The 17,646-nt window shown below is 30.7% G+C and overlaps 1 protein-coding gene across 3 annotated transcripts in view; it reads right to left on the reverse strand.

Annotated features, from left to right (window-relative positions):
- Positions 1–462: 462 nt before the first annotated feature.
- The window catches only part of LOC143082646 (putative 4-coumarate--CoA ligase 1), a 28,392-nt gene continuing 11,208 nt past the window's right edge, over positions 463–17,646 (reverse strand). The window contains exons 8-12 of one of the 3 annotated variants that reach the window (XM_076258442.1): positions 11,611–11,708; positions 8,152–8,293; positions 7,418–7,500; positions 5,684–5,852; positions 463–5,022 (exon numbers count right to left, since the gene is read on the reverse strand). In XM_076258442.1, the coding sequence (XP_076114557.1) occupies positions 4,916–5,022; positions 5,684–5,852; positions 7,418–7,500; positions 8,152–8,293; positions 11,611–11,708 (599 nt within the window). In that variant the 3' untranslated portion in view covers positions 463–4,915. Of the gene's footprint in view, positions 5,023–5,683; positions 5,853–7,417; positions 7,501–8,151; positions 8,294–11,610; positions 11,709–13,876; positions 13,975–17,646 lie in introns of all 3 variants that reach the window. The other 2 variants (XM_076258441.1, XM_076258440.1) reach the window with 2 other exon arrangements.

The raw sequence follows: 17,646 nt of genomic DNA on the forward strand, positions 1-17,646 counted from the left end.
CAACAAGACCACCACCAAATAGAAGTGGTGACATATAAAAACTATGAAACAACAAGACCACCACCAAATAGAAGTGGTGACATCAAAACTATGAAACAATAAGACCACCACCAAATAGAAGGCGTGACATCAAAACTATGAAACAATAAGACCACCACCAAATAGAAGGCGTGACATCAAAACTATTGAACAACAAGACCACCACCAAATAGAAGTGGTGACATCAAAACTATGAAACAATAAGACCACCACCAAATAGAAGGCGTGACATCAAAACTATGGAACAACAAGACCACCACCAAATAGAAGTGGGGACATCAAAACCAACCAAGAACATTCAGGGATAACTAGCTTTGCCTGTGCTTGTTGAATGTTTGAACATTTATTTTTTTAGTATAAGTCAACATGCCATTCAAACTTTTGGGAAACCACTATAATCATAGGCATCAATAACTCAACAAATTCCTATCATTATATTTATTGATAAAGTTGGATATACTGTATAGATAACAAAAAAAATCATATACACTAAGTAACAATAACAATACATTATAAAAAGTGTGATAATTTGTGATTGTATAATTAGCATTCTAAGCAGTGATTGAGCTTAGGTCACTATCCAAAATAAAATAATTCAATTGCATTCTTCCCTTTGCAGATTTGTTTTAAGTTTGAACTTTTGGTTTCAGTTTCACTTAATCTACATCTCCTTTTATTCACATGAAACATCCATATTTGTTTGTATTTGTATTTTGATAGTTCTAAAAATCTATCCAGTTCTTGTCCATTCGTTTTTGATGCGTTTTGTTATTTGATTTTGCCATGTGATTATGGACTTTCCGAATTGATTTTCCTCTGAGTTCAGTATTTTTGTGATTTTACTTTTTTCCAATACTCATTCGACTGGGTTGCACTAAAATTTTTGAGGAATTAAAAACTTTTTGTGAAATTTCAAAAAACTGAGGTTGGTTTCACAAAAAGTCTTAGATTAAGATAGATCTTTAGTTATGAACAATTCAGTATACTTAAAATAAATTTTAGTCATAAGATTTTTTGTAAAACCAAGTCCTGGGTTGGAAACAAAACAAGGAGCTCTCTTGTTGACAAAATAAAAATTGTGAACTAAGATATTAGAAACATTTAATTTCTTCCAATACAAAAACTGTTTGATTTCATTTAAGGCACTAAGACAAAAAAAATATTTGAGCAACTCTATAAATAACTCCTGAGAACTTACATATATATCAAATGTAAAATTACACAATTTGTTATTAATTTGAAATGATTGATAACACTTGTCTTTTGAAAGAATATTCTATTTTGGATTTCATATTTCGTATATAAAAATTGTACACATGCTAAATTGTCTTGCATGCTTAACAGATCAGAATTGAATTTATATTCTTTACAATAATTGGTTTCACTATAGATATCACATAAATTTTACATCACCAATTATCCTAATATTATATAAAATCAAGTTCACCTATGGTGTCTGAGAAACAGACATAATAGTGAAAACTTAATGTTGACATAAGAACCATGAAAATGAGGTCAATGTTAAATAAAGTTCCCAAATGTACATGTTCAACTTAATCCACATTTATTACACCAAATATAATTTGACTCATTGTTTATAGTATAAAATGTATGTGAAACAGAACTAAGCACCAAAACATAAAATTGACGACCAAAGAACCATGAAATGGTCAAGGTCAAGATTATACAAAATTAAGTATTCATGATCCTAAAAAAAAAACCGAAAAAATGCTATTTTACTTCATCTAAACATTTTTCTCAAATGCTATACAATTGATTAAATCAAACTTGTTTAACTAAATATATTGCTGGTTATATTTTGAAAAGAAAAAAACATATCTATCAAAAATGTATAAATACATCATAATAAAATATTAATTCAAAGTTTCATGATAAAATACATATTTAACTGTAAACAAAAAAATGTCTATCAAAATATTTATCAATACTGTTATGGGGAAGAGCATTATTTGAAAGAAATTCTTTCCTTCATTTAAATCTCAAGTGAATTTTAATTTCAGAAACTAGAGACAATGTCAGCAACACAAAAGACCATGCATAAAGCATGCAGAGGTTCACATGTTGTGACTTACTGTAAAGTATATGAACTTTTAATAATTGACATCTTATCTTGTTTTTCATACTTATTGTTTGGTTGTTGCATGGCAGTCACAGAGGTGTGCTTCAGCTGGCCCCTAAACAAAAATCTGTACTAACTCAGTACACTGAAAAAGCTGGATAGATTTTGTGACAAATGCATGCTAGTTCTGACAGACAAACAACCTCATTCATATTTATTACTTTTGTATAGCATTTAAAAATGAAATTGTGCTATGAGGACATGAGAAATAAAAATACTGATTAACACCCTAAAAGAGTAGAAAAAAACCTAAGCAACACTGCAAAAACAACCTTTGGTGTCAGTGATAATCATTTTTTTCTTAAATCAATAAAACCACGTTTTAACCTCAATAAAAAAGGTATTATGGTGGTGACAAGGCGGGTATGGAAATTCTACCTTTTCTCGTATAACAGTAATTAACACATATATTTATCAATGTAAGGTAAATATAATATTAAAAAAAAATACACAATACAATTTTGCAATTTCAAATTACAATGTACAGCTATTTGTTGAATATCACCCATCACCCATTTTTCTCAATTGAAACTGTGTCATTTAATTCGGTATTTTGTGACATTAAAATATGTACATTGATTCAAACAAAAAATATACAAATCATCTAGAATACAAATATTAGAGTTTAACTGTAAATTTAGTCTGTAAATTGAAATAAAAGGGTTCAACCCTCTCTTAAATTTCATTTAACTAGAGGCTCTCAAGAGCCTGTGTCGCTCACCTTGGTCTATGTGCATATTAAACAATGGATACAGATAAATTCATAACAAAATTGTGTTTTGGTGATTGTGATGTGTTTGTAGATCTTACTTTACTGAACATTCTTGTTGCTACATTTATTGATAAACAATTTTACACCTTGTCAGATTTGCTCTAAATACTTTAGTTTCAGAGATATAAGCCAAAATCTACATTTTACCCCTATGTACTATTTTTAGCCATGGCAGTCATCTTGGTTGGTAGGCCGGGTAATCAGACACATTTTTAAACTAGATACTCCAATGATGATTGTGGCCAAGTTTGGTTTAATTTGGCCCAGTAGTTTCAGAGCAGAAGATTTTTGTAAAAGCTAACAACGGACTACGGACAACGGACGCAAAGTGATGAGAAAAGCTCACTTGGCCCTTCGAGCCAGGTGAGCTAAAAAAAAACTGCAGCTTGCAAATTTTAAACTTTTTGATAGATTATAATTTTATCACCATTTTTTTTTTAATTTTTTTGTTTTTGATTTTCCATATCAAGCTTGACAACTGGGAATGTTTTTTCTAGGTCAGGAAGGGGGAGAACCATAATGATACCCTTTGATGAGATGAAAGCCTAGATACTCCCTTTCATTTATAAAATCTTAAGATAATAAAAAAATCATAATATATAAATACCATATTAGTTAAGGATAGGTATTATAGGTAGGTTATTCATTTATCAAATGTAGGTGAGAAAAAAAAGAAACCGTATATTGACCCCTAGATGTCTTCTATTTCTGTGTCATTAGGTTTCTACTTCATTAAAGTTTATTCTACACTTTATTTAGTCTAAACTTTGAATTATTAGAATTTTTAAAAAATAAATTCTTTGACTTGCAAACATAACATATATGAAAAGCTGTAGATCTTCCACAGCAGTTTGGTAAATTTCTTATGTTATAAAATGGTTCATCTTAGAAACATATTAATATAGAGAAAATATCAAAATGATAGTTTTCCAAAATAAATCATCTTTCAGTTTTAACTCATTTAAAGTCTACTTTCCCTAAAAATTTACAGACTTCTCTTTACAAAGTAAAAAAAATAAAGATTTCCTTGTAAACTTTTTACTTACAAATAGACTGATTCTAAGGTAAATAAAATCATAAAGTGACAAAAACTATCTCAAAATGTAAGACTCTCTTGCTTACTAACTGTCATGGGAAATATAAGAAATTTGCCTATTCAGAAATGTATAAAAATAATTGTAAAATCAATAAGTTTAATTCATAAAATTATAAGTGCTTCCTTTGACACTGCCTTGATGGAAAAGATCAAAATATCGCAGTAAACAAAACTGACTACATCTTACATATTCAGATAATACAAAATACATAAATAGTGACAGTAAAAAATCTAATCTAATTCATGCAAACACAATATTCACTTACATGTTCGTATTTTCTATTTTGAAATAGTAGTTGGATTTCATGAAGTTCTTTGGTATAATATTAAAATTTGGATGAATAACTACTGCATTTTTGTCATTGTCTTTCAACTCACAAAATTCATGTCTTTTGACATCACTATTTCATTCTCTGTGTGTTTTTTATTTCAAAATGGTACTGACTTAAAAATATGTCATTATAAAAAATGGTTATTTTCAAACCATGAATACATGAATGTATGAAGCATAAAAAAAGTGTTTCATATTTATCCTAATATTTGCCATAGTTTATTATTCAACTGTTATATCCTTCTTAATTTAGAAGTACATCAACTATTATAAAAACAAAATGATTTTTTTTTATAAGAGATGAAAAACAATATATATATAACAAAAATCAAAAAAGAATTTCATCCTGTTCAGTTTCCACAAGCATTTCTTGTGAACAAATTGAAGAAATTTATACAAATTTGGTAATTATTCTTAAACCATACAAATATTGTACATTTAAAATTTTCTAGGAGATCACTTAATGAACAATCTGTATCTTCCATGCAAATTCACTGGGATGTAAAAAATTAACAACCACCTGTATCTTCCATCTGATCACATATTTTTGACTTCCCTCCTGAGAATTTTACCGCTGGCAGTTTTTGGTATGCTATCAATAAGCTTAACACCTCCTCTTAACTTCTTGTATGGTGCCACATTTGCTGTAATAGATAAAATATTTTATATGCATTTTTATATGTACATTTATCATGTATTTTTGTTTACTCGTCCTATATGAAATTTCGTTTGCATGGTTTGTATTTTGTACCAGCCAAAATCTCCTGGAACAATTTAGAGTTTGGCATCTAGGCATCATGATCTTACAGGTTGTCAACACTCATTTCAATCCAATTAAAACCATGAGGAATAGCTACTGACAACATCTATAAGTTTTACATATGTTCAAAGGGACATAACTTGAAAGAATTTCAAATTATCAAATTCCTGACCTCATCCATATATGCTATCAAGATCATACAATGAGTCAACTTTCATGTAATGTTTGCAAAACATTATGAAAAAGATCAAGACAGTGAGCCTGAGTTTTTCGAAAAATTTTAAAGTTGTATTTCTTAGATAAAATCATTAAAGCATAACTTTTAAAGTTTGAAGTCGAAAAAATTAACTATAATTTCTTAAATCAATGTCACTCAACTCTGGTAGATAGCTGTTTCATATGCAATCATACCACATCTCCATTTCTTATACCAGTCTCAGTTTGGATAGACAGATGAACCTGAAGACTTATTCCCAGTCCCTCACAATTTTATGGGGGTTAAAAAATCTAATACAGTAATACATATATTGACACTTGTATCTTACCATCTACAAAGTGTGTTATATCCTCCTCCGTCAGTGTTACCCCAGGTTTAGGTACAACATAAGCCTTGGGTACCTCCCCTACATCCTCTCCAGCCTGGACACCTATCACTGCTACGTCAGCAACAGCAGGGTGGGTACAAATTAAGGCTTCTAGTTCTGCAGGGGCAACCTACAATAAATTTCAATAAAATTAAAAAAACATGCAAAGGGAATGATGATGATGGGAGTTTTAACAACCTTGACTGGCTATACAGCCCTACCACAGTCGTCAAAGAGGCAAAGGAAGGGACATTTATCTCTACTTTTAAGACATTTTCTGTGTAGTTTTTTTCTTTTGGAAATGCTATCAAGCAGGATATTATGAGGGTCTAGATGGGGTTTACAGGTTAGAGAATAATTGTCAAAAAGAGCAGAATAAATGGTAAAAAATACAAAGAATAGAGAAAATAGGCTAAAAAGAAAGAATATAGAAAATTAGGCTAAAAAAAAATAAAGAATAGAGAATCATGGGTTGCTGCAATATAAGAGATAAAAGGGAAAAATAAACTTAGAATAGAGAAAAATGGTCTAAACATTACAGAATAAAGAAAGGAAGGACCCTCATCAAACTCTCGTATCATAACTAAAAATAAACTGGCTTCGAAGAGCCCTCCGGTAGTCGTTAGTGCATCGGACTACTCACACAAAGGTTCCTAGTTGGATTCACGTTTCGGGATGAAAATTTCAGGGACTGAATTTTCGGCTCTTTCTTGACACCATTTGCGAGTATGGTCTTGAGGAAATGATTATAGTCCGTCGGATGGGGACAATAAATGGCTGACCCGTGTTATGAGAGAGCCATATCTCTTGCACATTAAAGACACCCTTGTAGATTTCGAAAAAAGAGCAGACTAATGCCGCTACAAGGCAGAACTCTCACCCGCAAAGTAGAAAGGCATAAATATAAATTGCAAAACTTTGTTTCACAATCCACTATAAATAAATCCATGTTTAAACTAAAATTCAAGCTTGATCAAAATATGTTGTACCTGGGCTCAAATTGAATGATAACTAAGTTGGAGATAGTGAGGCACTGCTCATACTTAAATAAACGTGACAACATATATATTTGTACTTTTTCTAATAAAAGTACTATTTTTCCTTGGTGCTAATAACAACTAACGTCATAGTTAGAGTAATGATAAACAATGTGTGAATTTATTAAAGGCTGATCTGTAAATTCAACACACCTGTTGTTCTAAAACCTGAAATAATTTATATCATATTATCTCCTAAGTTCAAATGTTACTTCAGGAACTGAAAAATTAGATTTTTGTAACAAAGAAATTAAAAAAGTTAAAGATTATAAAAATCTTGGTTAATGTGATTCATAAAATTCTGGTGAAGATTAGTAAATGGTAAAAAGAAAATGTTCTCTTCAACACTTTACAAATTGGTGTTATATATTTCAATAATTAAAGCTTTGAAAGCCAATGATGAAAAGGCATTTTGTGACTTTAATGGACTATCAAATGTATGGATATCAAAGGACTATTTCTGCTCAGATTAAAAATGGTGTAGAACTTAGACTTGAAGATACAAATTTAAGCAAGAATAGTCATTTGAAATTTTTATATCAAATTTCAGGAATGAGTTCTGTTTTGTGCATATTTATACTTCCCTTATATCCGTAATGTATCTTTTTATGTGAATTTATATGAGAATGAAAGAAAAATTGTAGTTATATATATGTACCTGAAATCCTTTATATTTAATTAGCTCCTTTAGTCTATCTGTTATCATAAAATATCCTTCTTCATCAAAATGTCCAATGTCACCTAAATAATAATTTTACAATTATAAAACTTTCAGAAAGTACCATGTACAATATAGTAAACAATGTACTTCATGTACAAATAAAAATATACTTTTCACCCCTTATATTAAGATTAACATCTTCTTTTCTGAAGGCATGTTCTAATAAAGCAGCAATCAGTTACATTTGTCATTTCTGGACCTTTTAAAGCTGACTATGCAGTATAAGCTTTGTTTATTGTTTAAGACTCTACAGTGACATATAGTTGTTAGTTTCTGCTGTCATTTGGTCTCTTGTGAAGAGTTGTCTCACTGGCAATCATACCACATCTTTTTTGACCGTACAATTGCAGATCAATAGCTATCTTACTTGAATCTTACAGAACTGTTAGTCGATTCTAATTCCCAAAATGAATTCAGTAAAGCAGTGGTTTCAACCCAGTAGTACAAAAATAAGGAAATATGGTATGATCAAAATTGACACCACCATCAACCTGAGGGACCAAAGTACAAGGATATTAAACATCTATATGTCACTTTTCACCCTTCAACAATGAGCAAAATACAGAGTATGAGACAGGATATTAGTTCCATAAGTGGAGGGTTACCTAACAGAACTAGTTTTGTAGCTATTCAATCATTTACTTCTACTATAGACATAATATCCCACTTACCACTATGAAGCCATCCATCTCTCACCATGTCATCAGTAGCAGACTGGTTCTTCAGGTAACCTAACATAATTTGTGGTCCTGCTAGGAGCACCTCCCCAGTCTCACCTGCTCCCAGAGTCTTACCAGTGTGCACATCTATAACCTATCAGTATATAATGTATACTTATAAATTAAAAAAGCTACATATAAGAAAACAGAAATTTGAACAACACGTGAGTTAATTAGACAAGCCTTGATTAATTTACATATATTTCCATCTTTGGAATTTTTAAACTGTATAGAATTTCCAAAACGTGCACTAAGAAAACTACAAAGATGAACAACATTTATTATATTTCATGATGCACAAATTGGTCAGGAAAAACCCATGGCAATTGCAAAATTAATTTGATTCCTGGTACATAAAATTCCTCCCAGTGAGCTGTTTAGTATGTTAATTTAACTTGGTCAATGCTAGCAATTTTTAGCCAAAATACTAGAAATATGGTATTGGATGCGACTGTGATACAAGTGAGAGATTTAATCGACCATTTCTACATAAGAAAACGCCTGTACCAAGTCAGGAATAAGGCAGTTGTAACGTTGTTATCCATTATTTAATGTCTTTAAGCTTCTGATTTTGCCGTTTGATTATGGACTTTCCATTTTGAATTTTCCTAGGAGTTCAGTACTTTTGTGATTTTACTTTTTTCTGATGATTTATTGTTGAAAATTTTTATAATATATCATATTTCCATTTCTTACAATTCTGTAAAGTTTTATTCTTTGAAATAGATTTGTTTTGTTGTAAATTAAAAGGCTTATTCTGTCATTACTTAATACACAGACCATTATTTTTCAGTTTTTTTATAACAAATAGCAACAATACACACAATGTATATTACATGTATATGTAATGAGATTAGATATACAAGTGGCGAGAAATTAGTAAGGAAATATTAGTAGTGACTTAGTGAAATAAAAATATTGCATTAATTAGAGAACTTACATCCACTACACAACAAAAAGTAAGAACTACAGTTTTTTTTTTATACTATTGTTATTTGAGCGGTGTCTTCCCGATTGTCCCACTTTTTTAAATTACAGGTAAAAAGGTAGTGGAATTTTGTGGGACAATCGGTAAGATGTTTGTGGGACAATTGTGAAGTTTAATTGTGGGACAATCGGGAATTGTTTTAATTGTAATTAATCTGTTTTTATAGTGTGCAGTAGGTAATTACAGGTAACTAATCATTTTTCTTGTAAAATATGAAAAAAACAAGAACATAAAGTGAGTATTAAATATTTTGCACATATTGATATGAAATACATGTATCATCAAACATAGAATATAATGTAAAGTAAAAATTATCAGATATCAAGCACGGGCCGTCAAGCACTACTCATTTCTTCATTATATGATAAAGGGTTTCAATCAAGCATTTTAGAACACAATTGATTATATAAAGCACACATATTGTAGAAGGTTCAACAATAAAGCATACATAATACATAAGTATATCATTAAAGGATAATCATACATAGCACAAGATATCATAAAATTGCAACAAATCTAGTCCAAACTGTAACAAATAGGTGGCAGTTCATACAAAAAAATAATTACTAAGTTTAATTAGATTATCAAATCAAATTAAATTTATTTATACTCTTCAACTTCGTACTTTATTTGGCCCTTTTAACTTTTTGGATTCGGGCGTCACTGATAAGTCTTTTGTAGACGAAACGCTAGTCTTACGGGGTGCAGAATGGGACTCCGTATCCGTACGTCTGGCGTATATACAAAATTTAGTCCTGGTATCTATGATGAGTTTATATACAACTACTTGGTCGATGCCACTGCTGGTGGAGATTTATTTCCCCGAGGGTATCACAGGCCTAGTAGTCAGCACTTTTATGCTGACATGAATTATCATTGATATGGTTATATTTATAAATTGACTGTTTACAAAATTTTGAATTTTTGAAATACTAAGGCTTTTCTACCTCAGGAATAGATTACCTCAGCTGTAATTGGCAAAACTTTTAGGAATTTTGGTCCTCAATGCTCTTCAACTTTGTACTTTATTTGGCCTTTTTAACTTTTTTGGATTTGAGCGTCACTGATGAGTCTTTTGTAGACGAAACGTGCGTCTGGCGTATATACAAAATTTAGTCCTGGTATCTATGATGAGTTTATATTTAACTAATACTATAATGTAAGCATTATTTTATTACTTATTTAGAATTTAAACAAAAAATATTACTTTTATTTGTACCTTTTTTCTTTTAAATGTAAGCATTATTTTGATATTTATTTTGAATTTAAAAAACCAATATGATCATAAATGTTGGTATTTGTATTTGTTTTATAAATAAAAGTAACATTTTAGATATATTTTTTTAAATACTAAATGTTATATTATTTAATGAAAAGTGCATTCATTTCAACAAAAAAAATCATATTTAATACTTAAAAAAATTGATATAATCCAAAAATAATACTTTGAATAGGTAATAATTAATTCTTGTTATTTTAACAAAATAAACACCAAGTCTACTGTTTATTTAAGAACATTTCACATCAAAAAATAATGTGGGACAATCAGAACTTTTCATGTGGTACAATCAGAACTATAAAATTTTAATAAACAGCTGCGCCATGAGCATATGATATGCCAGGACTGAGTGTCGTCTTGTGTGAAAATTTTATGCAATAATCATAAATAGTTTCTGAGAAAGTTTTAAGGAAGCTGGCTTGTCATGTTTTGGATTTTTTGTCAGATTTTCAAAATCCTCTGTTTTTATCCATTTGAATGCCTTGAAAAAATTTGAATTATTAGGGTTAGTTGTCTCATTGGCAATCATACCAACTCACAAACATGTTTAACCCCGCCGCATTTTTGCGCCTGTCCCAAGTCAGGAGCCTCTGGCCTTTGTTAGTCTTGTATTATTTTAATTTTAGTTTCTTGTGTACAATTTGGAAATTAGTATGGCGTTCATTATCACTGGACTAGTATATATTTGTTTAGGGGCCAGCTGAAGGACGCCTCGGGGTGCGGGAATTTCTCGCTACATTGAAGACCTGTTGGTGACCCTCTGCTGTAGTTTTTTATTTGGTCGGGTTGTTGTCTCTTTGACACATTCCCCATTTCCATTCTCAATTTTATGATACATCTCCTTATTTTTATACTGAAATTGCTACTAGCTAGGCTATACTAGAAAGCTTGGAATATTTCAAAACTTTTATCTAGCTGTAACAACAATCATTGTGTGTGAAAAAAACAACTTCCACTCTAGCAGAGATAAAGGACAACAATGGGCTTTTTCATTATGGTATTTAAAAAAGTATTCACAAATTGACTAAAGTAATAAGTGAAGGTTAAAATTTTTAGATGACAGTGAAGATATTATTGGGATCAAGAAACAAAGATATCGCCCAATTAGAAAGAAGAGGAAGCTATGTCCTAACCAATCACAAACCTTTGATTGTGTGTTAGGAAGAGGATGGCCTACAGTCCCAACTTTTGAGGGATTAGTATCATAATGAGAAACTGGGCTGGTTTCAGTTAATCCATATCCTGGAAAAATAAAAGCAATTGGCAACGCTTAAAACCTATTAATTTCTCTTCTTGTTACCTTTGACCCCTTTAAATAAGTACCAGGTCATTTTAATTAGGCTGAAGATATTTTACAATAACAAGTTACCTGTGTATAGCATTATCACATGTACATATATAATGATCTGAAATGGGTTTACAGAACAGAGACTATAGGGCAAAAAGTGCAGAATTATTTGACAAAAAAAATGAAGAGATTATTATGCCAAAAAATTAGGCAATATATAACTGTAAGAGTATAATGAGGTGCTGAAATATAAAGAATAGAAAATGATGGACAAAAATAAATTAATAATTTTTTATTTATTTAATGATTTAGTCTTACATGTATTGCTATAAACAGTATTAGTTCTCCACACTTGCTCCTCCTTATGATTGGTTGTTTATATGTCACGCTCAGATTGCAAGAAGTCAGAACAGAGTTAATGTCACAGAAAAAGAGTTATTGTTTTGCAGGCATCATAAGATTGGCATAAATGTGAGCTTAAAATTCAGAAACGCTTAAACATAGTTCAGGTGTATTATGCATGCATAGATAAACATATTGATAGATAAAATAAAGATATGCTATCAATAAAAGACCTTTGGTCTGATATAGTGCTTGCTCAAAGGAAAAGGTATTATAAGACCAGTCCTTTGGACCAGATGAAAATGAAAGTAAAAATATTATGATAAATTCATATCAAATAATATTTTTCTGATGTCCACAAAACAGAAATCTGTATCATATCAGTACTTTTAACTTTTGACTACCATTGTTCATGTATAACCATAATCCAAGGCTTATGACAACATGCAATTAGAAATGAGAAAAATATCTTAAACATGATTTTGCTACAAATATATCTGATATGAAATTGTTAATGTGGATATTATCATTAAGCCTTTCCTTTTTAGCGATATGAAAAATACTATTAATTGGCCATTATCAATTTTGACATTTTTATCACTTTAATAACTGTGACATAAAATTTCTGAACTGAGTGCAGATTAAAAAACAGAACTTAAACAAAAGATTGGAAAGATTCAGAAATTTTACTACCTATTTTTGCAATTTGAGTGGAAAAATGATTAGGGCTTACCTCATAACTCTGCCTTTACAAGTACAAACTGACAGACTTAACTAGTGTGTCATCAAAATGAAATAAAACTATTATCAAAATAATTTTTTAACAATCGAACAATATGTCTAGGGTTTTACTAACTACTTAAAGAGTGCATGTTTATAAGTAAATAAAAAGGCGTGTGTTGACCAACCTTTCCTAGAGTGTTAGGAACTAAATGACCAACAGTTCCTATTTTAGGTGGACTTCGGTCATGGTGAGACACTGGGCTTGTCTCTGTTAAACCATAGACTGGAAAATCAAACATTATTTCTAATTTTTTTTTCGTACTCAATCTATGAGAATGTCTGGTAGCGATATATTTGAGTTAGTCAAATACAATACATAAATCTATGTACACATGGGTCAATTCTTTTTATATACTGATATTCTTCTAAACAAACAAACTGCTCTACTCATAAAAAAACAAACTGTCTAAATCATGTCTTCCCTATTTTAAAACAAAGTAATCTCTTTAGATGTTGACAGGTTCAATTTTTTTCATTAGTCATATCATGCTTAGTAACCAAAAAAGCATGCAATGAGATAAGTTAGGTCTCAGATGAATAATTTGATTAAAAAGTTAATTTACATACAGATTGTACAGTCATTAGAACAGAAACAAAACAAGTTTGATGTTGCATCTTTTTAAAAATCTGATTGAAAATACAGATCCTCTGTCCAAGATTTGCTTATAAGATCTGACAACACTTAGTTTGAAATTTCAGCCTTAATATTTTTGAAGGCATACATCAATTTGACAAAATCAGAGCATGCTCAAAGGACTTTAAAAACAGAGAAAGTAGATAAGGGTGTTTTCAAGTAAAAATTGACAGATTTTAAATTGTGCGTCATCCAAATGAAATAAAACTATTATCAAATGATTAATCTTTATAATTTTTTAACAATCAAACAATATATCTAGAGTATTACTAACTACTCAAAGAGTGCATGTTAATAATGGATTTAAGTACATGTTAATTGGTGTTAGGATTTACAAATGCATGTGATCACATATTGACCAACCTTTCCTAGTGTGCTAGGAACTAAATGACCAACAGTTCCTATTTTAGCTGGACTTCGGTCATAGTGAGACACTGGGCTTGTCTCTGTTAAACCATAGGCTGGAAAATTAAACATTATTTCTAAGTTTTTTTCCATCTCAATCTAGAGAACGCCTGGTAGGGATATATTTGAGTTAAATACAATGTATAAATAAATGTACACTGATGATGATGGTCAAATCTTTTTCTTCTAAACACACAAACAACTCAACTCCTTAAAAACAAACTGTCTAAATTATGTCTTCCCTATTTTTAAACAAAGTAATCTCTTTAGCTATTGACAGGTTTCAATTTTCTTTATTGGTCATATCATGCTACTAAAACAAGTGGTTAAAGGCATGCAATGAGATAAGGTAGGTCTCAGATGAATAATTTGATTAAAGAGTTTATTCACATACAGACCGTACAGGTATTAAAACAGAAACAATACAAGTTTGATGTTGCATCTTTTAAAAATCTGATTGAAAATAAAGATCCTGTCAGACCTGTGTCCAAGATTTGCTTACAAGGATCTGACAACACTTAGTTTGAAATTTCAGCCTTTATATTTTTGAAGGTGTGTATCAATTTGACACAAGAGTGCACACACTGAAATGTCTCGCCTTCTTTACTAATCATTGATATTATGTTGGTAGTCCTAAATTAAAGATAAAGCTTAATTGGTACATAAACTTAACATTAACCAAAAAAAATAAACATTGACCAATGAACCATGAAAATGAGGTCACGGTCAGATGAACCATGCCAGGCAGGCATGTACAGCTAACAATTCTTCCATACAACAAATATATTTGACCTATTGGTAATAGTTTAAAGAAAAAAAGAACAAAACACAAAAACTTAACACTGATCAATGAACCGTGAAAATGAGGTCAAGGTAAAATAAAACCTGTGTGACTGAACTATGGTCATAAAATATTTCCACACACAAAATATAGTTCACCTATTGCATATAGTATTAGAAAAAAAGACCAAAATTCAAAGACTTAACTTTGACAACTGAACCATGAAAATGAGGTCAAGGTCAGATGAACCATGCCAGGTAATAGTTTAAAGAAAAAAAGAACAAAACACAAAAACTTAACACTGAGCAATGAACCGTGAAAATGAGATCAAGGTCAAATAAAACCTGCACGACTGACATATAGATCATAAAATATTTCCATAAACCAAATATAATTCACCTATTGCATATAGTATTAGAAAAAAAGACCAAAACTCAAAGACTTAACTTTGACCACTGAACCATGAAAATGAGGTCAAGGTCAGATGACATCTGCCAGCTAGACATGTACACCTTACAATTATTCCATACACTAACTATAGTAGACCTATTGCATACAGTAAAAGAAAAACAGACCAAAATACAAGAACTTAACTATAACCCCTGAACCATGAAAATGAGGTCAGGGTCAAATGACACCTGCCAGTTGGGCATGTACACCTTACAGTCCTTCCATACACCGAATATATAAGACCTATTGCTTATAGAATCTGAGATATGGACTTGACCATCAAAACTTAACCTTGTTCACTGATCCATGAAATGAGGTTGAGGTCAAGTGAAAACTGTCTGACGGGCATGAGGACCTCAATGTAAGGTACGCACATACCAAATATAGTTAACCTATTACTTATAATAAAAGAGAATTTAACATTACAAAAAATCTTTACTTTTTTTTCAAGTAGTCACTGAACCATGAAAATGAGGTCAAGGACATTGGACATGTGACTGACGGAAATTTCGTAACATGAGGCATCCATATACAAAGTATGAAGCATCCAGGTCTTCCACCTTTTAAAATATAAAGCTTTTTACTATACCTATGTCGAGCTTTTTGCGACAAAAGTCGCAGGCTCATTAAAAAATAACAGGTTCAACTTTTTGGAAAATTTTGAACATGTATAAAGTTTAAAAAAAAAAATATTTATAAATTTAATAATATTAAATACAGTATGTTTGCAATAAATCAGGAAAGGGAGACAACTTGAAAACATGAGATAATGTATGTATAACAAACATTCTTGTACAAGAAGTTAGGAATTTTATACATGCTAATTTATATTGAAAATAAAAGGTATGCTTTTCATTGTTAAAATTTCCACCTATAACATGATAACTGGCTGAAAATTAGAGATCAACATGTTAAATTTACAAAGCATGAAAAATCAAAGACTATAATAAAATAAAACAAGAGGCTGTCACAACGACAGCAAACCAGATTTATTAACATTTATTTGTGTCCTGGGAATATCACAAGAACTATAACTGATGAACGGTGAAAGTGAAAATCATCAATATCAAATTTCACCTCCATTTTGTCATCAGTATCAACATATTAAAATTTGAAAAGCTTAGGTTGAATGGTTCATGAGTAAATACAACATGAATGGAAACACCATTTTTTAATCTTTCAAGAACCATAACTCCTGAACGGTAACAGTCAAAATCGACATTATTGAACTTGACCTCCATTTTGTCATCAGTAACAACATATTAAAATTTGAAAAGCTTTGGTTGAACAGTTCATGAGTAAATGCACAGACACAACTGGAAATGCCATTTTTCAATCTTTCAAGAACCATAACTCCTTAACGGTAAAAGTCAAAATTGTCATTATTGAACTTGACCTTCATTTTGTTGTCAGTAACAACATATTAACATTTTAAAAGCTTTGGTTGAAGGGTTCATGAGTAATTGCACGGACAACATTTGGTTGTCGCCCGCCCGCCCGACTGCCCGACCGCCGTACATCCCCAAATCAATAACTGACATTTTTGTCACAAAAATCCGGTTAAGAATGCAAACCTACAAGGTAGGATTAGCAGCACATGTACTACAAGACCATATAAATAGTTCTTACAAACAATGATTGTGTACTTATGTTTTCATCTTTCCATTTGAATTGTTTAAATTTAGTGCACTAATATGATAGGAAAAAGTGTTTTCGAGGATATCTGATTATGGTATTATCAATTGCTCAAGAATTCACTCCTTCTTGAAATCTTTACAAAAATAAGCACACAAAAATAATTGTAAATGCACAGTACTTTCTAGCATGAACATCTACTATGGAGTGTTTGGTTGCTTTTGCTAACAATAATATTTGTGATGGATTGTAGTCTTATAGCTTACCGTATGTGGTAAGAAAGAGTGAAAAGATAAACAATTCCATTTTTTTCCCCTTTAATTTCTGACATACATGACATAACTATCAATCAAATCCTGTGAAGTCCAAATGGTAATGACATAATGAAATCTAATAGTTTATTCATAAAACAATGCATCTTTCTTTATCGAAGATTTCAGCAGGCATGCATATCTCTCAGTCATTCTTAAGGCACTTGCATAAAAAAAATTATTTGTAGTCCCGCTGAGATCGTCCTTACTAATTATAAATTTGTTCATTTTCTTAAGTCTATGTAGCTTCACACCTGCCAGGATCTCCCCAGGTGAACATTTTGTAAAGTTTAAAGTTAGTTATAAATAAGTCTTGTGTATAAACTGTGAAAGATAAATACTACCCTTATGTTGAACTTCAACCAAATAAAAAAATATGAACATGTTAATGACATATCTCGCCTGCTCTACTGATCATTGATTTTCTGTTGAAAGTCTTATAGATAAAGGTTCTACTAAAAGTACCACCTAAACTTAACATTTTTAAAGATCTATAACAATGAGGTCAAGGTCAGATAAATCCTCTCAGCCACACATGTGCACCTTATCAT

The sequence above is a fragment of the Mytilus galloprovincialis genome, chromosome 7 (assembly GCF_965363235.1).
Source record: "Mytilus galloprovincialis chromosome 7, xbMytGall1.hap1.1, whole genome shotgun sequence".
Lineage (NCBI taxonomy): Eukaryota > Metazoa > Mollusca > Bivalvia > Mytilida > Mytilidae > Mytilus > Mytilus galloprovincialis.